At 39.9% G+C, this 24,903-nt stretch overlaps 3 protein-coding genes and 2 pseudogenes across 3 annotated transcripts in view; 4 read left to right on the forward strand and 1 right to left on the reverse strand.

Annotated features, from left to right (window-relative positions):
* LOC111319287 (uncharacterized) overlaps positions 1-24,903 on the forward strand; it is a 71,670-nt gene that overhangs the window by 41,052 nt on the left and 5,715 nt on the right. The gene's annotated exons all lie outside the window — the stretch shown is intronic.
* On the reverse strand, positions 723-2,327 carry LOC148734597 (uncharacterized; annotated as a pseudogene).
* Positions 4,155-9,319, forward strand: LOC111346096 (uncharacterized; annotated as a pseudogene).
* Positions 10,866-11,633, forward strand: LOC148734598 (uncharacterized). The gene is made up of 2 exons (XM_088755391.1): positions 10,866-10,946; positions 11,436-11,633. Exons 1-2 carry the CDS (start codon positions 10,866-10,868, stop codon positions 11,631-11,633), a joined length of 279 nt encoding a protein of 92 aa, XP_088611517.1.
* Positions 17,290-23,794, forward strand: LOC111346099 (uncharacterized). Its single transcript, XM_088755556.1, has 7 exons — positions 17,290-17,515; positions 18,653-18,732; positions 19,973-20,047; positions 21,208-21,309; positions 21,543-21,674; positions 22,689-22,800; positions 22,993-23,794. Exons 2-7 carry the CDS (start codon positions 18,673-18,675, stop codon positions 23,022-23,024), a joined length of 513 nt encoding a protein of 170 aa, XP_088611682.1. The 5' UTR covers positions 17,290-17,515; positions 18,653-18,672; the 3' UTR covers positions 23,025-23,794.

Here is a 24,903-nt window from a genome sequence, read left to right on the forward strand (position 1 = left end):
ATCTAACCAAGGTAATTTGTCAGTGCTCGTTCTCGGAACAAGTGCAAATACATAAAACGGCTGGAGGGGTCAGTGTCGGGGTCAGATGAAAAAAGTATCATATTTCAAAGGTTTTTTATGTAGGCATAACAACGTGGGATCCTTATTTGGTTGTTGCCTATCTTGACTTTGCCCCGTGCGTGTAGAATACCTGGAAAAATGCAGGGTTTTAATTTGTTTTTACAAGGAACTGGCACGTGATGGGGTGAAGTCCAAGGTAGCTAGAAGTGAATTGGATTGGTAGAAAACGTCTAAGTACGTGCGAATTGCGTGGAAAATGGACCAACAGTAGCATTCACTTTCTTGTGAATTTTTAAGCCGGGTGGGATAATGTGGCAAAATTTTGGTTGATAATGTTAATTTTTTTCCGTTGCCTCACGACAAAGTCACTAGATGTAGAACGCGACGTTTCGACTGCTTACTGCAAGTCTTCTTCAGGCGATTGGGTCGGCTGGTTGCAGCACAGCATTTGGTATCATGGTTGTCTGTTGTGATTGGTGCATTTCGATCCGGCTATCGTTTCCATGTACAATGGTTTCCTCAGGCGTTCGCTAATTTTTCGTGCGTCGTTGGTTTTTGATGTTTTCTTATTGTCACACTTCCGGTATATCGGCTCCGTTGTCCCTGTTTATGCTGTTTGAGTTGAGTCTAATGTGAATTGCCTCTTTCACTTTCCTTGTGTACTAAGGGCTGTCTCGGTCAAAAGGCTTTATTTCGTTCCACAGCGGCTTGTGTCCGGTTCCGTTAGCATGTTCTGAAACCGCGGAATTCTGAGTGTGTGCGAGTAGTATACCCTGCCGTCTTTCATTATTTCTTGCATGGCTCGTCCTTATTCCTTGATGTAAACTTTCCCGCATGTGTATGGTATCTTGTAGACTACACCATCTTGCGCGTTTGGGTCAGTGAGATCTTTTGGTCTGACCGGCCGAGATCTTAGTGTGGTGTCGGACTTAAAGACGGTACGTATTCTTTGTTGCTGTACGTGGCGGCCGAGGGTTTCTGAGACTCCTTTGATGTATGGCAGCACTGCGGTAGACTTGAATTCTGCTCTTTTCCTATCTGGTGTTGGATTACTGGTTTTGGTCACCTTCTGTAAGAAGGACAGGGGTTAGCCGTTGGCAACGAGAACTGTAGATAGATGTTTCTTCTCCTGGGCTGTTCCTGATGGCTTGGTGATGATGCGTTTAGCCCGATCATGTAAGCACTTGACAATACCGCGTTTCACTGATTGTGGATGGTGTGAATCATATGAGAGGTACTGGTCGGCGTTGTGTGAGTTTTTTGTATACACTTGTGAGTAGTTTACCGTCTGTTTCCCTTGTTACGAGGGAGCCGAGAAAGGCAATCTTGTTGTTATTCTCAGTTTCCACGGTGAAGCGAATAGACGAGTGTTGTTGGTTGAGGTGCCTCAGGAAATTATCCCCGTTGTGCCGTTTCATGACGGTGAACGTATCATCTACATAACGCTTCCATATTCTCGGTGGTTCTGGGGCGGTAGCTAAGGTTTGTTCTTCGAAGGCTTCCATGTAGAGATCGGCAGTTACAGCGCTGTAATTGCCGATAGCAGTGTAATTGCCAATAACAGTGACAAGTAAACTCGTAACTGTATCGGAAAAATATGGTCCAAACACGAGATGTAACTAATGGAGAGTTTTCAAAAGCAAACAAGCGGATATTTCACCTAGCTGTCGACGCAGAAAGTAATATAGCTTGCTGATCTTTTCAACTTTCGCTAAAAGAGGAATCATGGGGCATAGACGAGATTATCGATTAAAAGTGCTTTATGCAAATGCTTGGAGCAATTTTTTTGGAGTCAGCAATCGTAGCCCTTGAAATAAAAGCTCCAGTTACGCATTTGTATCAGGCCTTAAGCTGACTGCCTTTGCGTTGTAAGTGATGGAGCGGTACCAAAAACACATTTTTATTTCTAAGTGATGGGAAAAATCCTAGACGACCTTTCAGAACCCCTACTATTCCCAGCGACGAATTCCTCTCGAAGGAGATGAACCATTACACTGGCGAGAGAGCTCACAATTCTTTGTTAATATGTCATTCGTGGTTGATTTAAACACCAATTTCAAACTTGGGAAAGGTTGGTGAAAATGTCATCACTAATTATTCAGCTAATATTTGTGTTTCCTTTCTTATCGTAAGATTCAAGAATTTGACCTCACCGTGGTGTGTAGTAACTTACGGAAACAGTAGCTAAGCCATATAGTAGGGTCCAGTTGGAAAAGTAACATGACTGCGTTAAAATTTCTTAAACTTGTATTCAACTCTGAGCTCATATAGATATCTTAAGATATCTTAAGATCGTCGGTAAACTGATAGAGTTAGGAGGAAGAATCTTCACTAAAAGATATGGTTGGTCAGTTGATTAAACTGCAGTGCAGGTGTCTTATAAAGGCACAACTAGTTAACCATGATTAGAGCTCGTGACCATTTAGGTTTGATATAGAGTTGAGGGAGAAAGGGTGGGGTAGGGCGGGAAGAGGGCTGTTAAACGGCACCCTATAATAAGTGGTAGGTCGTTGCATTTCCGGAAATGAGCGGGTGACCAATCAAAACGAGCTTATCTTAAAACCGGAGGCACTGTCTTCTGAACCAAACAAACACACATAGAGCCAATGAGTGAAACCGTGAGACAGTGTTTTCCAGTGAGTTTTTTTCTAACGCAGCCTCATCACGCAGCGCGGTGGTGAGGAAGAGAGCACGTTGCGTGACAAGACCAAACAACAATTCGGAAAGAAACGGATTGGGGGTAAATTTCTAAAGAAACTGTGATGCTGCGTCGTTGGGGGTAACAAGGTAATTTGGTTTTATCAACTGAGTTGATAATGCATATTAGCCACCGTAAAGAGTTTCAAAGCTGACGTCTTGAGCGTTAACCCTTCGTCAGCGCGAAGGGAAGAAACGCCTTCGACAAAACGTCCTCTGCGGATGAAAATGTGAGCTGAAATTTGTCGCACCCTATATCTTTTATTTGATCGCAAACGGCGATACTTTGGAGCGAACAACCGCAACTGCGCTGGAAGGTTTACCCGTTAATCTATCATGACTTGATTATTGCGAACCAGCATCTGAATTTTGAAGCTTTTCCCGAAACCAGTTGAAAAACCGCCTACAGCTCTTTTCCGCGGGCCAGTATTGAAAGTGCGCCTTTTAGCTCCGCCCATATTGCGCGACAAATAGCATTATCTGATAAATACTTGGGAGCTTCCTCTTGCTTGTGTACAGCCGCCCCCTACCCTAAAAGAAAACAGTTTTTCAAGTGCTGAGGGCGGCTGTACGCAGGCTAAGCTTTCGCGATAGCGGGATCGAAATTAACAATTTCTCCTTTAACAGAATTTATAATTTTTTTTTCTTTTTCGTGTAAGAGTGTAATATAGCAATTAGCCTCTGATTGATCGACAGAGCTTACTTGCACCAATCAGAAATTCTATTCGTTGGCGAACGGAGTTTCCCCGCAACAAAAAATTATTTCAGGCAGGCGTTATTTTTATCACCCCACCTCCTACCCTCTTCGCCCTTCTGACCGCCGCTCACACCGCTCTCTCCACAGACCTTCGCTGCTGTAATAATCAAAGATGGCAGTTACAATTTTAACCACAAAGGATTCATAATATGTAATTCGAAAAACGTTTGGAAAATTTGTTTTTGAATTTCATGACGTTTACGGACTTTTACGACTGGCCAAGTTCACTTCACTTCCTTGTGATCTTCCAATCAACCCTGAAGGAAAAATGTAAAGATCTCACGCTCATGGTTCATATACGTAAGTGTATCATCGGCGCAAAGCATGAGGCAACCACGCCTTTCTTCCCCAATCATATTTTAGACGAGTTTTAAAATTACCTGTTCATCGCTGTTGGAGTAAGGTAATTTAGTGTGGATGACACGCAATTACTTTTCAGGGTTAGTGCGTGTCGATTCACAAGTAGAAAGAGTCTACAAGTAATTTCTGGTGAAAGAAAAGCCCTCGAGCAATGCCCTTGACCAAGAAAACAGAGCAAAACTGGACACGCCTAAAACGATGTATTTAAATAACACACGCACGCTGACCTTATCTTGCAGGAAAGGTTACCTGATAAACGTCATTAAAATGGTTTCTGCCATGAGAGTCTTTGCGCTCAACATATGGAAAGGAAAATTTTCAGCGTTTAACCCGACTTTTGATGTGTGGAAGAGTCAGGCTCCCACGGGAAATGTTTGATGCCATTCATTTGCCCAAAGACCTTCCATTAAAGATTGGCGACCCTGCGATACGGTCACAGCTGAACAAAGTAAAGCTTTCCACGGCACAGTGGAGCTGCCTCTATCCGTCCCTTGGTACCTTTGGAAAGTCAGCCGATTTTGACATTACTTTGACTTTTAGATTGTTAAGAACGATATGCAATCTTACAACTCCTGTCACCGGATGGGACAGTTTGCCAGTTAGCGTAGACCTTAGTCTTGAGGCAGATCTTGCGCGGATAAAATTCTACCGTAATTCCATATACGGCCACAACCAGAAAATTGAAATCTTAGACTCCGAGTTTTGTTATCTATGGAAGGAAGTTAGTGAGGCTCTCCGGATCCTGAGAATCACTGGAAACCTCGGCCCCTCGAAGATAGATGAATGGAAAAAGTATAACTGACCCTCTGACTCCAGAGGCACAAAGTTGCGTTGAAGAACTTGAATTGTGGTACAAGAAAGACATGGATGTTAAAGGTTCAGTTGAGCATCTTAAAGATCGACTCCATCAAGTAAACATAGATGTCAAAGATCAGTTTCAGAAATTTAATGAAAAGTTAGGTAAGTTTATCTGAAATAATATTTAGAGGATTTCAAAGCCTCTCAGGAGGGACTGATCTCAATCATAACCTTGCGCTCCCTTAAGAAACCCTTCAGATCATGTCAAAGGTCGAGACGATGTTTGAAGACTGTTCGTACTTAAATTTGGATAACTTCTGACCAGTCCAGACGAAAAGGACGGTGCCTGGTGTTGCCAATGCATACACAGGCTGTGCATAACGCCATTGTGGTGTGTGCTCGCGCGTGGTTTGAAAAAGTCGTTTCCCGCAGTGGTGATCATGCGAGTGGCCAACCGGGGGGAAAGGGACTTTTTACCCGTATAATTCATGGATCAGTTTGGTTAAATCGCGCCGCCTTTGGTTCAAACCGAGAATAAAATTTAAATTTTACCCAACGATTCCTTAGTATTTCACGTGCCTGTGAGGAAATGGGAAAAGTAAATTTTTCTCAAATCAACTTTTCCTTAAGAAAAGCTCCGATGAAAGATGACCATTTAAATAACTTATTTTCAAAGAAAAAACCATAGATGCATGTCAAGTTTTACTCAGAAATCAAGATAGAATTTAAAGGTACTGAGTCTTTACGCACTTGTACAAACACGCCTGCGGATCACTTGTCACCTGGAAACTGTGATTAAGTGGCAAGACGACAATGACGAAGAAATATTTCAAGGCGAAAGCTTTATTTAAATCATTACTTGATAGACTGTCAGAAGCGAAAAAGGTACGAACTTCTTACGTGTACGAAACACGCGCCTAGGCCGTTGTTTACCTGACTTCACGGCCAGAAAATTGCGTAGCGTTACGCAGAAAATTCTAGAAGTTGTCCGTTTGGACCCAAAATCTTTGATTAAATAATACTTTACGGACGTATCATAGTTTAAACATAATATTTACCGGGCCGTGGAATCGTTAAATTGTCGCCAGGCCCCACTAAAAGTCAGAAAGCTCGGTTATCACTTAAGGGCCATAACGCGTTTCCCTTCGGGGAAACGGAGTATCGTTCACACGGAAGCTATTTCCATCTCTTGTAAGGCTTTGATATCCATTATTTTCCACACAAAGTGTTCGATAGCATATTTTCTATACATTTTGAACTCCAAAAGGTATAACGCAGTCGGAAAAGGACGGAAAATCTAACTTGAAAATTTTTGAAGTCGGTCGTTTCAACTTAAGTCTGTTGTGATCGATGAACGCATTATTACTACTTAGCAGGGAAGGTGTTAGAAAAGCTTGAACAAAGTGTGATGACAAATTAAAAACCTGAAATAACTTGAGAAAACGCGTGGTGACCTATATTTTTAATAGCACCGAACAACAAAAAACAGTTAATAAAAGACAAAATTATTTTTTACTTTGTGAAAAAACTGTATTACCAGTATTTTTTATTTTGCAAAGGAGAGTAATCAAGGTTATGCAATCATTTTGATGATAATCATCCTGTTTGGAGGATCGTATTTGCTTTTTATGTTGAAGATTCTTGCATGTAGTATTGATTTCTTTTCAAAAAATCGAATTCAAATGGAATTGATGGGATAGTTTTTTATTCCCTTACTTTTAAAAAAAAAAGGTGACGTCAGTCCTTTTTCAGATTTCATATCTTATTATCTCGGAATGTGGCGTGGCAACCCCCAAATTTTGGTAGCTCTTCATAAGATCTATTTTTCTTGTATAGTCATTGGCTGGAAAAAATCCAGTGCCTGTTGGTAGGCATGGTCCTTAGGTCTCCAGAAAATGTTAAGAACATTTGAAGCTGTATCGGATCATGCTCTTGGGGACGTTTATCAAACCTGCTCTTTTGCGATTATTACTTGAAAAAAGTAGGTTCCTTGGTTAAAGTCAATTAAACTGTCGAATTGAATCAAAACCTCACTGAAACAAAAGTAGTTTTCTGTATTTTCTTTCAATGGTCGACTAAGTCCAACGTTTACCTGTGAGCAGAAGTTTGCTCAGAGTAGCTGATTTCGGGTTCCAAATCCAGAAAAAAATTGGCTTGTCGAACGTGAAAACGAAATTTTCTAATTGCTTGCCACAGCAGGGTCTCTAGATGGAACAAACTTCATCAGGAATCTTAACTAACAACAGAAAATAACGTCCCCGATTATTTACTCTTGATATTAGTGGCGGATCCAGAGCTTGAACTAAGGGAGGGGCCCGTTTTTGTTTGTGTGTGTTTCACCTACCGACTTTTCTTCCCTCTGAGTTTATTTTTTTACCCAAGACAAAGGGGGAGGGGGGTGGGCCGGGTCCCCCGTGCCCTTCTCCTAGATCTGCCTTTAATGAACAAAAAATTGAGAAAAAGGAATCTCCATTTTTCACAGCTCGATCTTTGTATCATGGCGCGGATTGTGAGAAATGCGTACCTGCTCTGCGAAACCGTTAACATAGATACCAGTTTCGGAGTGTGGAGTAAAAATAAGGAAAAGTTCACACAAAATTCGACCCCTCAAGGGTTTTTTTCTTGTTTTAAAACTCCGTGATCTACATGATAATTTTCTTCAACTCGCGCAAAATGGTGCTTTTTGTATGTAGTGTCAATGTGATTGATATTTTTTTCCTGAATGTCTCCAACCTCTGATTCATCAAATTCAGCCTTTGGGAGGGCATTTGAACTCAGTTTTGGCCATAAGGGGGCAGGAATTTCATTACAACAGCCTTCAAAAGTTCAAATACCTAAAGGAGGCGGGGGTGCCCTCGGGGATGTTGAAGCTTTGAATTGATCGACGCAGTACCACTGTGCTTCACATTTAGATATGAAGATCATTTATCAACGGAGTAAAACGTTAATTTTTTATGCGTTGCAGACTCTAGTCTAATCACCTTCGAGCTGGAGAGATTTTCTCGCAGAGGGCAACCCTTAGCTCATTTCCACTTGGGCCCCGGATCTGCAGGTATAACCTCGTTGTTTGTACAAGAGCTGCAACCACAATCTAGAGTTGCCGAAGCAACATCTGTAGGAAATCAAGGAAATGGCCAGAATCCATCAGAAGAGCCTGACATCTGCTGGAAAGTCATTCTTTCATTTAAAGAATCCTTTACGCTGCTTCTGAATACTTATCGAAGCAGCTTAAACTCCGCATACTAAATTACGGTACCGGAAGTTTGTGCATAACCGCTGCTTGCAGTTCACTGGAAATTCTTGAGGGATTATGGAAAGACTATTCTAGCGGTCATCTGAATACGGTTGCAGAGGAGATACTTTTTACCTCAGAAGTTTTAGAAAGGCTTTGTCTGAGTGAAGTGAAACTGAGAACTGTAATCAGGGAGGAGGACTACCATAAACACAAACAGTTTCTTGTGGACGAAGATCAGTTTAAAGAGGTAAGTGGTAGTTATGGTTATCTTAGCCTACTTAGCATTTGACATAAACATTCGACATCGGCTACAACTTGGTCTTCTGAACCGACTCATGGTCCGTTATTCTAAAAATTCTTCTCTGTGTTACACAAGACAGTTTTGAAGCTTGAAACTGCGAAAGATAACGTGTATAGCAAAAAAAAAGCTATGACAAATACGGAAACAAAACGCTCATTTGTTTTCTTAGGTTTTTTTAATCTTTCAATGAGAGGACTTCAATTTATGGGATCTCCAAAGTAATGCATGAAAATTGTACTGCTCCAGGATGATCTCAAAACTCTTCCTGGCCCCAATGCAAAGACAGAGTTGCACGTCGTTGTGTTCAAAACTCGTGCAAATTTTGTTCTCCTTAAGCTCTGTTTTCAGTTCACTTACTGCTACACAAAAACGTTTCAGAAGAAAAAATTAAGGTTCCTGATCGGCAAGCTTCCAGCCAAGCAGTAGGCCACACAGGTGAGAGTTTTGACCGGTCTATCACAAGGATAACACTTGAACGAGAGTCAACAATGATACGTTTTTAAAGGGATGTTGTTAATTTGTACCATTTCAATAAAACATTTTTATTCATTCGCAGGGTAGAGGTCTCAAGAGTGAAAGTCGTAATGGTATGTAGGAAGAGTAGTTAGTTGTTAGGCGACAAAAAAGCGAAAGATGCAGTTACGAATGGAACGGTAGAAGTATGATAAGGAAAAGAAAGAAATGAGACTTCCACATTCTGTACCAGCTTTGAAATATTTGCCTTGTCCTCATTAGCATCACAGGTGAAAATGAATATTCAGCATGGCGGCGCCCCCTTTGGTCAGAAGGCTCTTTAGACCCCATGAAACTGGATCAAATATATTAGTTCAAACATTCCGCGTTCGAGTGGGTGAAGATTGATTGAGAAGGAAATCACAGAAACTTCACTTTTGTTCTTAGACTTGTTCACCAACCTTTGCGTCACCAGTAATTCTGCTCCCTCTGTCTGTTTCAATCATGCGGTAACAATTACTCAATTGAAAACCAGGCAAAGTCTCTATATTTAGCCCTTTTACGAAAAGAATTGTTAATAATTTTCAACTTATCAATAGAACAAGGAAAGACAGAGAAAAATGAGCAAGAAGAAAATTTTAAAGAGAAAATAAGATAAATGAAACTGAAGGTTATACAATTGCACTCGCAACTACGAGAGAAAGAGTTGAGAGAGGCTAGAATCTAAGAGAAACGGCACAGCGCGAAAAAGATTCACGGAGAAAACTAGAGGAAATGGCGCAGCAGCTGAGAAACGTAAAAAAAGATCTCCGAGTCAAAGAGCAACAGTTAGAAGAAAACTAGAGAGGTGACAGAGCAGTTGATTTTTGTCCAAAGGCAATTTCAAGAAAACAATAAAAAAAATTCTTATTTACAGAATCAAGTTACTACCTTAAAGAAAGCTGGAAGACAAAGATCAGAAAATTAACGAGTTGGAGACATGAGTTACGGGAATTTCAACGCCAAATGTCACCTGAGTGGGTCATTTCGAGGGATCAAATTCAGCTGACAGATAAATTTCTCGGCAAAGGAGGTTGAGGAAGTGTTTTCGAAGACAAATACTGTGGTTGTACTGTTCCAGTAAAACAGATGCATCACTTGATTCTCTCTCCTCACAACCGCAAAAAATTTGAGCGAGAAATAGACATTGCTTCCAGATGCCGCCACCCATGTTTTTTTTTTTTTGTTTTTGTTTTTTTTTTTCGTTCTCCTGCAGTTTATTTATTTATTTATTTATTTTTTTAATACAGCATTGTTTATTACACTTACACATGTACTTACACTATAATTACTTTTTACACCATGTTTAAACTACATTAACTTACACTACTTACAATACATATATAACAATACAGTTACACTAGTCAAATTTAATTACAGTTGATCTATTTACCACGTTATTGTTTGCATGTTAATTGTCGAGTGACTACTGAGAATTGTGTTTGCTATTTAAACTACAAGGGATTTGATTTTCCAGAAATTAATAAACTGTTAAATAAAAAAGATAGCGAAGAGGTCAAAATACAAAGTTGAAAAAAAAAAAAAAAAAGACAATACAATTTTATAACGACAGAAAAAATTTCCATTTGTTCCTGAACTCCTCGTTATTACAAGTGACAGCAATATATTTTTCTAGATAAATATTATCGCGCACAAGTGAGACGAAATCATCGAAACGGCAATTTATGGTATTTAAAGCGTTAACATATAAAAAATATTTGCCTAGAATAATGAGATGGTTGAGGGCTAAACAGTAGGTGTGACAGCGAATAATTCCGAACATAATCTCCAGTTCTGACAGTGACAGTTTCATATTACTAGAGGTTGAGTACCACTCCTGGAATCTATTCCAAAAAGAACTTGCTTGCTTACAGTTTATAAATCCATGTTTGCTGCAGTTCATCGGAGCAACAAACGACAAAGGAAATCCATTGCTTGTAACAGAGCTGATGGAAACAAGCTTACGTACTTTGTTGGAGCAGAGGGCTCTTTTCATAGTTGAAGTGTTTGCTATTTCCCTGGATGTGGCTCGGGATTTAAACTACCTTCACCAAAAGCAACCATCTCCCATTATTCACCGCGACATCAGCAGCGCAAATGTGCTACTTTGGCGACAGGGAGAACAGTGGCGAGCCAAAGTGTCAGATTATGGTACAGCCAACATCATGCAACATACCATGTCAGTTGCTCCTGGTGCTATGATCTACAGTGCGCCGGAAGCATTTATCAAAAATCAAACAGTGAAGGTGTGTCAAATTTAGCAAACCACCACACTCTCCTGTCTCACTCACTTTCATTTTCACTTTCATTTGTCAATCCTGTACATTTGATATTCATAGCCAATGGGGAAAGAAAACAAGAGATTTATATGTGAAGAAATTGATCGGTTTTCACCTTTTTCCAGTCCTCCTTGCTATCCAGTGGACGAATCACAACGGTACGGGAAGGACCATGAATTTAAAGGTTACTGTACAGAATGCTCAAAACTATAATTTCGATGCGGAGTAAAAAAATGTTAAAAAGGGATGTTCACTACTAACAACAGTTAGTTTTTCTATTATGTTAAATTATCCCCATTTTATACACAACTTAAGTGATGTAATTCACTGGAGATCGTTCGAAAGTAATGACGGAAGACTCCGGAAAACAGTCAAAAACGCCACCAAACGGAAAAGTGCAAGCGCATAAATTGTACGCACAACAATGTTCACGATTTTATTATCATTTTCAAACAGGTTGATGTCTACAGTTTTTGTGTTCTTTCTTGTGAGATATGCATCGGAGAATTACCAGACCCTAAAAGACGAGAACAACAAGTCGCAAAGGTGACTCAGAGAGTGCTAAGAGCAGTCATCCGGAGATGTTTACAAAGTGGGCCCCAGACCAGACCAAACATGGAAGAAATAATTCCTGAACTGGAACAGTTATCGTAAGCATACAGCTCATAATTTAATATTCTGTGCTAACATTTACGTTTATAAATATATATATAAAATAATTGCATGTTTAAAATAATATTTTGATAGATGGCATGAGGGCCTCCAGAAACCACGAGGATTATACGAGAGAGGCCTCCTTATTAGAAAAAGATTTGTTACATAAGTAGAACACTAAGTTATGTTGCAGTAAGTTAAGTGGGGGTTGACTAGGGTATAATACAAAGATAATTTAGTTTTTGTAGATAAGTAATAAGATGCCTTGGAGATCAAACCCAGGGTTTTAGATGTATTCTTACAAATATGATGTATATGGGATTTTCAGGAAAGATTTTCATCAATGAGTACTCCTAAAAAGTTGACTAACCGTGGTAGACTAAGTAAGAACCCATCCAGTGAGACGGATATGTCGCTATTAATTCTCTTTTCTTTAGTCTAACATTCTACATAATTAGTCTTCTTGATATTTAGGTAAAGCCTGTTTACCGGAGCCAAGCGGCCCCATCGGGCCGGCGCTTAACGTCAGTTTCCGTAGCATGAAGCGACTAGGAGTATTTCTACTCCCCCCTGGATGGAATGCTAGTCCATCGCAGGGTTACCCACAGGATCAAATTCGCCGGTACCCATCCATTCTCCTGGGTGAAGAGAGGCACTGTGAGAGTGAAGTGTCTTGCCCAATAACACAACACCATGCCCCCGGCTAGGGCTCGAGTCCGGACTACTCGATCCGGAGTGGAGCGCACTAACCATAAGGCCACTGCCCCTCCTATTTCATGATATTTACCGATAGCTTATTGGTTTTTATCCAGGTATTAATACATTCAAGTTCCTCGTTAAGAATTTAAGTGACCGACATCCGAATGCGAACAGGATATACTATAATGTCAGCGGACAGGAATATCTGTGCATACACATTTTCGGGCCAAATAGAGGCTGTTGTTTATATTGTTTTGCTACAGAGTGAGTCATCTTCTTTGCAAACGAAGTTTGTGATTTTCGCATATTGATGACCCATAGTGATAAATATGCGCACCAATGATTTTGAAAGCTGGACCCCCCTCTGATTAGCCACCCCCCTCTTATAAGCCCCCTCCCTCTTTAGAGGTAGAAATTTATCAAGCCTCCCCCCTCTATTAAGCCACCACTCCTCCCCACAAAAAAAAAAACAAAGAATTCAAAATAACCCTTCATGTCAGTAAGTACGATAAATTTATTCAAATATTGTAATTTTAGTTTGTCATTTAAAACTGATTATGGTGATTGATGTTTGATAGATGTTACCATGTTAGCATCGATAAAATGCGGCATACGAAAATTACAGAGCGATGCTAAAAATATAACATGGCTAGCCAAGGTCCATTGAGAGAATTAGATCATAAAATTGAGTTCTTTATTATCGGCTCCTTGACTTCCAGCTTCATGTGCTTAAGTTTTTCCACTTTAAATTGAGAAGCCCCCCCCCCCCCTTCAATAAGCCAACCCCCCAAAGTACCTGGATTAAATAAGCCCCCAGGGGGCTTATTAGAGGATTTACGGTGCTTATCGCGGATTTCTTTGTGATAGTGATATCCTAAAGAATGACCAAGTATGGCAGAAATATTTAATGAAGTAGAATCGGGAGTGCTAGGCACCTTTTGGTGCAGTTTCCTAAGTCAACTTCAAACGTAATGCTGTCAGTATGGTTTGCTGTATTGCTACTGCACTGGATGATAACAGAAGATCTTGTAAAGTAAATTCTACTTCATTAATAATTTCTGCCATACTTGGTCATTCTTTAGGATATCACTATCGCAAAGAAATCCGCGATGAGCACCGTAAATCCTCTAATAAGCCCCCTGGGGGCTTATTTACCCCAGGTACTTTGGGGGGGCTGGCTTATTGAAGGGGGGGCTTCTTAATTTAAAGTGGAAAAACTTAAGCACATGAAGCTGGAAGTCAAGCAGCCGATAATAAAGAACTCAATTTTATGATCTAATTCTCTCAATGGACCTTTTGGGGCAGTTTCCTAAGTCAACTTTAAACGTCAGTATGATTTGCTGTATTGCTACTGCACTGGAGGATAACAGAAGATCTTGTAACTTGAGTGCACCGATGTATCTTCCGAAAACCCAATGGAATTTTTCTGCCTATGCCTTTGGGTCATGATCCCAGGTCAAGGCGTGTTCAGCCTTCTTTACCTAGGTATTTAAAGGTTGATATCGTGAGGGTTTGAGAACACCAGTTTGGTGTGTATGGCCTGGTACCAGCGTAAAGCAGTGATTAAGAGTCCATTTTCGGGCACCTGCTTTAATCGATGAAAGCAGGCCGGGCCTGGATCGGCACAACTTGTAGTAATAATAATAACAATAATAATAATAATAATAATAATAATAATAATTTATTAATTTATAGTCCTCTCTTTAACATGTAATGATCAAAAGCGCATAAGCCTGAGGTTTCTCAGTGCAAATTATTGATCTTATTGTCAGACTTATTAATAGTCTGCAAGTGTAATGATGCACCATTATGTATTTTTATCTTGATGTTTCCTTAAAAATCTTTCGTCCGTTGATAGAAGTTTTTATTACGATATCTTAGTTTGTGAGTGCAGTTATATTGTATTTTTTTTTTTCAAGAGAAATGTTTGTTTTCCGTGAAATGTGATCGTCCGGGTGAGAGCATAGTACTAAAGGGAATGCTCTTGGTTACAATAACTGATCTCTGACAAGTCTGAGCTAGAGACTCTGGGGAGGACTTCCACCCATGGTGTCGAAAGGACAGTAATTTCCACTGAAAGCGATCCTCTCTTAGGACTCCTCTTACCTGGACGATCAGATTAGATGATTTAATGTTCCGAGGATGAAATACAAATAATGATCTCTGCAGGGGAGCTGCAGCCAAAGAGATTGTAGAATATAAGCTCTTCCCCTCGCCCTTTCTGCAAAATTTATGCGGTCTTCCCTTAAAAGTCAGTAGACTTACAATTTCAGAACTTTCTTATTTGCTCATGATTTATAGTTTGCTCAAAATTTATTTTCTTCAGTTGTATAAGCACTTAGCTTAAGGATCGTCTATGTTTTTGTCAAGTTGTTGGTGTTTGGCAAAAGTAATATGTTCAGGTCTTCGTCTTTCGATCTTTATAAAATCTCTAGCTTCTTTGCGATCACAAAAAAGACGTTACTTTTCATCTTACTATAAGACTTGTAAATTATTATTGTTAATTATATCCTGGATTTTCAGGACACATGTTTGACAAGAGCTAGCAAATATGAATATTTCATATTCAAAGCTGAAGTCAAACTTTAAGGCCAGCAACTCTATATCAGAAAGGTTTTTCTTCTAAGTGTTTATAGTTTTCAAATCATATGCGCTCTGCTAGAAAGCAGGCCCACACCTGCCCTCCTTCCAGTCTTTACACCCCATCACTGTGAATGAAATTCCACACTCGTTGGCACAAACAGGCATCCTCAGGAATAAGAAAGATGGTAATTTTTGAGCTCGGTAAAGGAATTTTGAAAGATGTTTTTCGCCTTTTCAAGGGTGTGAAACAAGGAAAACATTCTGAGTCCCCCTGAGGAATCCACCCTCAGACCTTCGGATTCCGCGCTCCGATGCTCTACCACTCGGCCATTGAGACTCTTTGCTGAGCAAGTGACGCTAGTGACAAGACGAAAAACATCTTTCTATACATATCTGTTTCTCTACCGATCTCAAAACTTATCATCTTTCTTACCCTTTACAAAACGTGACGCCATCGACATTGCTGATTCTAGCAGTGTGCAAGACGCGTGTCATCCATGAACTTCGTAATGAGCGTTGCTCATATATAGGCATCCTTAATTTACACAAATACCAACACTTGTGACGGAGAGCACCATAGGACTTCATGAAACCCTTCGTGTCAGTGTAAAATTAAATTTGGTACTATGCTGACAAATTCGGTCAAGCAGCTGGCTTGGTGGGACTTTATTCACGACATTTGAGGATCGCGGTCCACGACAGGGGCGCAACCAAGATTTTTGAAAGGGGTTGGGGTGGTCGCACTGTATAAAACAGAGGCCAGGTTGTCATGTCCACCTCCACGGCGTGCTCCACTCAATTTGTCAAAAAAGGGTTCTAAAGGGGGGTGGTCACAGGCACCCTAGGACCCCCTTGGTACTCCCTTGTACGCGGTCTCCAAGGAGCAGATACCAAGTCACCCTCCAAGTTTCAAAAAAAAACTCTCAGGAATGAGACCGAGCTGAAGAGTTTTACCAACATGATGGTGAAAATTTCATTGATTGCAGCTAATTTACGTTTCCTTCTGCATTCTTATGTCTAAGGTCCTGCTTAATTTTTTCTTTTTCCGTTTCTCTTTAAGCGAATGATCAGTTCCTGACGAGCTATTTAGTAAATAAACCCCTTCGGGCGGCTGGTATGTCGGCTGATAATGTCTGAGAGATTGTCCGAGTAATGAATATTTAATTTTGAGGACAATCTCTCAGCCAAGGACATTATCAGCCGACATACCAGAAAGCCAGAACGGGGTTTATTTATTTTATAACCCTCCCATTAATTTTCACATCGCAATTAAACTGCGCTTAAACGCAGTAAAAAAGCCGGTGGTGATCTGATGGCGAATTCGCGTGATTGACGCAAGCAAGCGAAAAAAAAAGACGAGTTTGGTTTCCTTCCATGTAAATAGGAGAACGGAAAATGTAGCGACCGCCTTTACCGATTAATAGAGGGACACGAGAAAACTGTAGTGAAGCAACCACAAGTCTAACAAAATCAGGCTGGTCCGTTTATTTAAGGCTTGATAGACGATAACTTGATAAACACGAACTAAAGATTAACAACAGTTCGATCGAAATTCAACCATACTGACCGTCAAAGACTGTTAGGTTCCAACACAAAACACGAGCGTGTTCCTCCTTAAATTCTAGCTAAATTAAGATTTTTGTCACGGTCCTAAAGCGGTTCAGAGTCTACGTGCTAATCCAAAACACCCGTATAAAGAGATCACGTGACGCAACAAAACTGAAGCTGAGAAGGCGTTACAGAAAAGTTGAAACTCTTGTGTTAACTATATTTCTTTTTCACGGAAAAATCGGAGGACAAATGTCGACGCGGACGGGTGTTATTGCTTGATAACTGTCCTGTGATTTTGCACCACGTGACGTAAAGTAACCAATAAAATCGCGCCAAAATTAATGGGTGGGTTATAAAAAATAATAACCTATTTGCTCTTTCTAGCTATTGTTCTACAAGGCAACAGAATAGAGTATTTGTCTTTTAATTTTGTGAAGGTACATACGGGTTTCAGTTCCTCTGAGTAATATCAGGCAGGCTTGATGATCAGTCGTCCCAAGCTACTTTAGGGGTATCGGGTTCCGGTAAATAAAGGAATTAACCCGGCATCTAAACCAAATAATATGTGTACAGGTCCTTATACTTTATCCTTGTGTCTCTTGTGGTATTCAACCTAAAGAAACGGCGGCATGACAGTTTTCAACAAGAATAGCTTTCGTTAGAGTACCTACAGAAGCACTTCGCGCGAGAAGAAAAGCTTTTAACTTGGAAACTTTGAAATTGTTTAAACTTTCACGACCACTCGCCAGCCGACTTGGACGTGCCTGACTGCCGTCAACGAGCCCATGGTGCAGTGGGATGATCACAGAGTTCGATTCGCCCGTGATGGCTGCTGGGCCGTTTTCCGGGTATTTCTGGATGTGCGCACGAAAGAATTCCATCTGCACCCTGTCCTAATTGGAGATATTTAAATTTTTAAACCTGAATAGTTGAAGCATAAACAACTGGTTTTTTCTACGCAGCTTAGAAAATTGTCCAAAAGCTAGTACAGGGTGGCACTTCACACTGCTTTCTTCACGTTGGGAGACCTCGAGGAAGCAAAGCAACTGGTAAGTCTCTACTCTTAGCAACCGAGGGCTGATCGTGATATTTTTAATTGTTTGAAGAACATAAATGGATTATCTGAGTCAGTTGTTACTCGACTTTATATTAAGATGGCTTCTTTTATGGCCACAGAAGCCAAAAACCCGGAAGTACCTTAATGGTCTGTCTAAGAGTAAATTACACCACAATTTACGCTTTCGTTTTCAGTTTTATTCTGTCGGTTTGTTCAAGTTAAGGAGTTATAAAGTTTTACAGAGTCAAAAATTTAAATAAGTAATCGTACAGCCATCGTTGTACCAATGGATTTAAAGGGCTTCTGGTAATACTGAAATCGGACAATGGCTGATCTATCTCTGGGTTTGAGTGGTTCAATGTTTCAATTACTGTTGTGTGTGGAAACTGGACAAGAGTGATACTTAAGTTTTATTTCACTGAATTGATTCTTTGATCTTTGCAATTCTTGCATTTACTTAAAATTCTTGAAGCAAAAGTCAAAATGTTCGACCCTAACATTGAAGAAAGCAGAATATGTGTTTTTTCACCATACAATCCTCAGGGAACAGTCATTATTTATGTGGGGTGGGGTGGGGGGGGGGCAGGAAAAAAGAAAGAAGCAGGGTCAAGGCTATTTCAGATTGGCAAGAGCGGGGAGGCTATTTAACTTTTTATAAAGAAGTTAAATAGGAGTAACTACTGAATAAAGAAGGTGGGTCACTTGCTATTTACATGGTCTGGAGAAGGGGGGCTTACAGAAATTTTGATCTTTCTGACATATTCCCCATTCCCCCTTTATAAATTATGATGGGTCACCAGGAGCCATTACCCATTAATGGGCTCCTGTGAGTCACCTATGTAGAGCAGGGAGCTAACTAACATGAATATCAATATGGCATGTATCAAGTAAATTTATGGTTCTAAGCTAGTATAATACTAGGGGTGATACAACCCTGCACCTCTGTTATAGTAGGACCACAGGACAATCCTTTGTTCACCTTTTTGCAGACTGATTCCCAGTTAAAAATTGAAAAATTACTATGGTAACCATAGGTGTGCTTTGTTGCTGTCATAAAGCTTAAGTTTTCCTTCTTTGTGTTGTTCCTATATGACTTGCTTTTAAAAACATGTATTTCCTCTATTTTCAGCCATTGTTAAGATTAGAGAAATGGAAGCTGATGCATTACGAGAGCTACTCAGAGGAAGAGACTTGATATTCACATGCACGGTTTGATTCTTTTTATTTTAATTATCAGTTTTATTGTTATTATTATTATCATCATTAAACTTATTTTTGTTTCTATTATTTTAATTGTCATAAATATTAGTATATCTCACCCCATGAATCAAATAATTCCTTTATAACATGGTTTTAAAGTATTTGGGTTATTATCCTTTGGATATTGCTATAATGATAAAACTGTGGTTGATTTAATAGTCCTTTTTGCAGTTGTGGGCTTGCTGGCTAAGCCTTTGAACAGGAGTGAGGCTTAGAGTGACCTTGTTATGATAGAGATGTTGCTGCTTTGCAAATGCAAATTTCTTTGTTATCATGCTAACTAGATACAGGTCTCTATCACAACAGGGTCACCCTTAGCCTCACTCCTGTTCAAAGGCTTGGCCACCAAGCCCACAACTGTAAAAGGGACTATTACAATGAGATGAATTAAGTGCTTCGTGCTGGTATAATCGCACAATTCCAATTCGAGTGTCGTATAAATATGAACATGGGATTTCCTCAAAGACCAAAACATATACAATCAAAGCTTGCAAATGTTATTGTGCAATTGGTCAAAACAGTAGAGTTTAATCAAAACAGCAAATCTTTAATGCTTTTGAAGTTTTAAGCCACACAAAAGTTAAAAGCCCATTCAAATGGTTTGGTAGCACCTTTTTTTTCACTGAATCAACCATTTATGTACAGTTTAGAATCCTTACCTCTCTTCAACATTGAGTCAAGTGTAAATGGAATCTCTCTCTCCAATTGAACTGACAAAATTGTCACATATACTTTATTAGATGTATATTAATTGTACAGTATTGGGTGTTGAGGTAAACATAAGTATACAGTGGGTAGATGTGCCATTGAACAACAGAACCTTCAAGCGAAATTGGTAATAACAATATCCTTGATGATGATATAATGATAATAGTGATCACAACAAAAGAAAGAATAAAAGTGGCTGAGAGCCACTGAACTTGCAAAATTAACTATTGAGGGGTGAGATGCAGAAGTCAATGTAAAGAAATCATATTTTAAAACCTTTTTGTAAGGACAGTCAGTATATGCTATCCGTACCTTCCAGTCATTTTCCATGTTAAATTAAGGGATGGATATGCAAATTGAAATAGAGTATGTAATGTAGTGTTCTATACTTACTTGGTGCTCTTTACAATAATCTGATCAAGATTCCTTAATTTACTAAGAGTGATGCAAGATTGAAGTTAATTAAATATTCATTTTAAAGTTTCTAGGGTGTAAAGATGTGGTGATGGGACCAGATGTGAAAGGTGTGGGTGCCCAGGTTTTAAAGAAATTAATGGTAATACTCCCCTGAAAATTTTACATGTTTAAGTGATAACCTCTTTGATTTACACTATTATTTCCCGTTGATTATGTAGCTATTTTTCAGGAAGTGGGTTGTTCTCTGTTACTGTAAGTGACAGTTTGTCGGCCTGACAAGAAGGCACAATATGCATCAGAGTCAAGATCATTTCTGATTGCATGATTGTGCTGTGCAGATGGCCAATTCTTTATAAATTCAATGCAGATTTTATTGGCTAATATATAGTAGATTCAGTAACACAAAGTGTGTTAAATTTGGTACTTGAACAGAACTTAAGATCTGTAAATGTAATTTTATCTATTCCCGTAATATATATGTAAACACACTGTAATTCATAATTTTATGCCACCGTGTGTGTGTAGTTTTTAATAAACCAAACCATCACCATCATCTTATTATAATTACAGTTAGCTGATGAATATATGGTGAATCCCTTAACAGTAACAACTTACACTTTTTATAATAGTGTTATTCAAGCAAGGTGTCTTAAAATGGATTTATAATTGATTCTTTTGTGGGTTGGTGTTTCAACACAACACACAACCGCCTCCTGGTTAGCTCAATTGGTTAGAGCGCCGGATTGTGTTGTGCGGGAGGTCGAGGGTTCAAGCCCCGGCCGGACCAATACTCATGGTCTTAAAATAACTGAGGAGAATTTGCTACCTTTCTATAACATCAATGAAATGGTTAGATATTCTAGTCTTCTCGGATAAGGACGAATAAATGGAGGTCCCGTCTCCTGCAGGGTTAGGGGTAGGAGACGTTAATTTCCCACACACGAGATTACTGTGTGATGGATGTCCTCCCCTGGGGTGGGATGTGTGGGGGAAAAGGTGAGGTCGTTACATGGACTAAAGCGGCTGCCAGAGACGCCTGATAATGCTGACGTCCGATCTCAACCTTAGTAACACTGTAAACCTTAGCAATTCAGCCTATGCTGCTATTAAGGTATCGAATCAATCACTTTCACTTTCGCTTTCACCTCCTTCAAAATATGACATCATTCATATGCTCATCAATTTTTTCTCAATTATAATTACTTAAAATGCTTGATAGGATCAATTTTTAAGTTACAAACCAGTCTGATAATAATAAATAATGCTGCTGTAAATTGAAATCAACTTTTTTTGATACAGGCAAGACAACCAATATATTTTCGTGATGGGTGCAAATTCATAGAAGGTTATAAAGTACAAATCAACTTGAAAAATGTCAGGATGGAGAACCTATCCTCTCAAGTAAGAGTGCAGAAATTAGAATTTGCTTATGTATGATTTTTATCAAGAAAATTTAAACCAGTTCTCGATGCAATCACAATTTTTTAGAGTCTATCTATTTCCTCAGAATTTGTGCTGCAAAGTCTCTTGTTTTGATTATCTCACAAAGTGATCAGAAGAACATATTTTAGTTCTCTATAGAGAATCTATGTGTATTTTCAAGTTTTTTCTTGGTTTAATGTATTTTTTCATAGAAGTATGAACACTCCATCAACGGAATATCATTCATTACTGGACACCCAGCTGACAAAACAATATTTGGCTATTATGTGCGCAGTCAACCTTGCCCCACTGGATATAAGTGCTTTGCTGTTAAGTCCAACCAGGTAAGTGAAACTGAAGAAGCCTTGTGCTAATGTAGCTGAATTATTAGGAATTCATTTAGCCTACTTATTCATGGATGACTTTACCTTGAAAATCTTGTCTTCTTTCAAAACAATATGCAAGACCAGGCTTTGGAAGTCATAGGCTGGGGTTCTCTCATCAGAACCAATAAAGGTTACCCAGTTATACAAGGGTTAGGGTAAAGAGAGCCAGGTTGTCAAAGGAAATTGATTTGTTCTATTATCGCTCTGTTCTGTACTCAGGTTAAGAATGAGTCTGTAAGAATAAAACATCTTGGGGAATGAAAAATATCAGCCCCACTTCAAATTTTGCATGTAGTTAGGCACTCAGGGGGAATATACAAACATGCCCTTTTTAAAGGTTACAGCTCTCTTGTTTCCATGGCAACGACGGATGCTTGTTCGAGGCCTGGGGCCTCATTTTCATACAAAAACATGGCAAAAAAGTGTTAAATGTTTATTTCTCTAGCTACATACAACATTACAAAGTGGTATTTCTACCATACATAGTGACATCATTTATCTTCACCTTGATCAACCTTCATGGAGGACTATTCGACATAACTACAAATATATACCTCAAATCATGTAAAACCCAGTTGTAACCATAGCGATTTGTACAACTCGCGTGAAAACCATCACCCCATGAAGGCTGATCAATTTTTTTTCAAAGATGACAGCCTGAGGCGAGATTTCTCTTCGGGTTGTTGCTCATATCATACTTCAATTTAATGACTGAGGATGATTACAAAGGTAAAATATTACAAACGTATTCGCCATCTTGAAAATGACGTCACAAGCCTATCCTGGACATCTTTTTCTTTTCTACAGCTTTTCCTTTTGACCCCATGTCTTAGAGGTAAAATTCTTGTCTTCGCACAAACACCCTTAAGGCATCATACAGATTATAGCTTGAAGGCTCGCAAGTGCCTGTCTCGGTGAATTGTTAGCTTTTGACATAGTTCGTAACAAGTCTAATATTTTTACTCTTAACAGGCAACGCTAATCGTTAAAATCTTGAGGAAAGTTGTGGAAGTTGCGAATAATACCAGAAAAGAGGCGGGATCATCAAAGGAGCGCCCAGGCAGGTTATCTCAAAAGACGAAAGGTATGTACTTCTGAGCTATTGTAAATAATGTAGATCACTGGCGGCCCGAGCTCCAGTTGTGATATCATCTTGCGCAATAATAGTCATGGCGGAATTATAAGAGTTTGTATGGGAAGTTATATTTACGACCGCTCTAATGAATAAAAAAGTACATCGAATTCTCAATAAAAATATCTCACCTTACTTCCACAGCGTATTGCTTGTTACCTGACCGCTTACTTTGATGAAAAGAACTTATTTTAGCGAGTTGTCCATTTCGAGGTTTTCAACGTACATAAGAACACAGGTAGTCTCCTCTCGCAGCCGTCCTTTGTCTCGGGATCCCTGTGTCTCCCTCCCCAACAAAGGGAGACACAGGGATCCCGAGACAAAGAACGGCTGCGAGAGGAGTCTAGAACACAGGCGGCCCAAGCGTAATGTGTGTGATTTGGGGTCTAAAGTTCATTAACGGCAATAACTAACATATTAACATCGAATTTTAAGCGTATGTGTGGGCCGTTAAAAAAAGGAAAAATTATACAGAAAGTTAAGAAAAAATTTGAAAGGATAATAAAAGCGAGGAATACGTGTGAAGTCTCCTTACCTTTTTTCCTTAGCCGCTTTGTATCTAACGGTTGTTTTAACGCTGTGTGGCGACTTTCTTTGTAACGCGTGCGGTGTCATCAAAAGTTATAAAGAAAATTAATAAAAAATTAAAAAGGATAATAAAAGCGAGGAATATATCGTATGAGGTCTCCTTGCCTTTTTTCTGGAGCTGCTTTGTCGTTTACGGTCCTTTTAACGCTGTTATGGCGATTTTTTTTGTAACGCATGTGGTGCTACCAGTCAACTCTGTATAAAAAAATTCAAGGCTGGAAACTTCAACCGGTCCCGAACACCAACCATCGTCACTCGAGAGCCGATAAATTCCAGAAAAGTCGACTGATCTCCCTCAAATTTCCATCCGCGAAAGTTTTTCAAATTCCGCTGCATTGAGCCGAGAGCCGCTCCGTCTTACCACCCATTAATTCAGAATATAGCTCAGTTGGTTAGTGCGCCGGATTGTGTTGTGCGGGAGGTCGAGGTTCGAGCCCCGGCCGGACCAATACTCAAGGTCTTAAAATAACTGAGGAGAATTTGCTACCTTTCTATAACAAGGAATGGATAGATATTCTAGTCTTCTCGGATAAGGACGAGTAAACCGTAGGCCCCGTCTCCTGCAGGGTAAGGGGTAGGAGACGTTAATTTCCTACGCACGAGACTACTGTGTGGTGGATGTCCTCCCCTGGGGTGGGATGGGTGGGTGTTGGCCCTGAAAAGACCCTATGGGGAGTGATCAATTAACCTATGTATGTACGTATTCTGGCTAAATCGCTTTGTAAGTACACGTAATCCTTTTCCCCTTACTACGGGATTCAAATATCAAAGCGCATCTGACCAAATAAAAGACTCTCCAGGGAATCGTTACGAAGGCGGTTAAGTTTGCCCTTTTGTCAAACAATACCGTCTGTAGAGTCGTGCGTGTAATTCGACTCGATGCACTTTGATATTCGAATCCCGTAGTAAGGGCAAAAGGATTACGGGCACCAACAAAGCGATCTAGCCAGAATGGATGGTAAAACGGAGCGGCTCTCGGATCAATTCGGCGGAATTTGGAAACTTTTGCTCCTGGAACGGGTAGGTAATAGCTAAGCGCTCTCGCGGGTGGAAATTTGAGGGAGATCGGTGGACTTTTGTGGAATTTATCGGCCTTAGAGTGGCGACGGTTGGTGTTCGGGACCGGTTGAAGTAAGCGGTCAGATAACAAGCGATCCGCTGTGGAAGTAAGGTGAGGTATTTTCATTGAAAATTTGATGTCTATTTTTATTCATTAGAGCGGTCGTAAATATTCGCATACAAACTCTTATAATTCCGCCATGACTGTTGTTGCGCAAGATGATCATCTCACAGCTGGAGCTTGGGCCGCCTTTGTGCAAAATAAATAAATTTGATCTTCCTCGGCACTAGAAGACTGACTTGGTGTTTGGTCGCACACTCCGTTTTGTAGAGATTGAAACGCACCTCTTCGTAATCAGCTCGCTCTTGCGTGGGATTGCCATGAGTGGCGGGGTGTTTATCATCACC

Source organism: Stylophora pistillata, chromosome 3, assembly GCF_964205215.1.
Source record: "Stylophora pistillata chromosome 3, jaStyPist1.2, whole genome shotgun sequence".
Lineage (NCBI taxonomy): Eukaryota > Metazoa > Cnidaria > Anthozoa > Scleractinia > Pocilloporidae > Stylophora > Stylophora pistillata.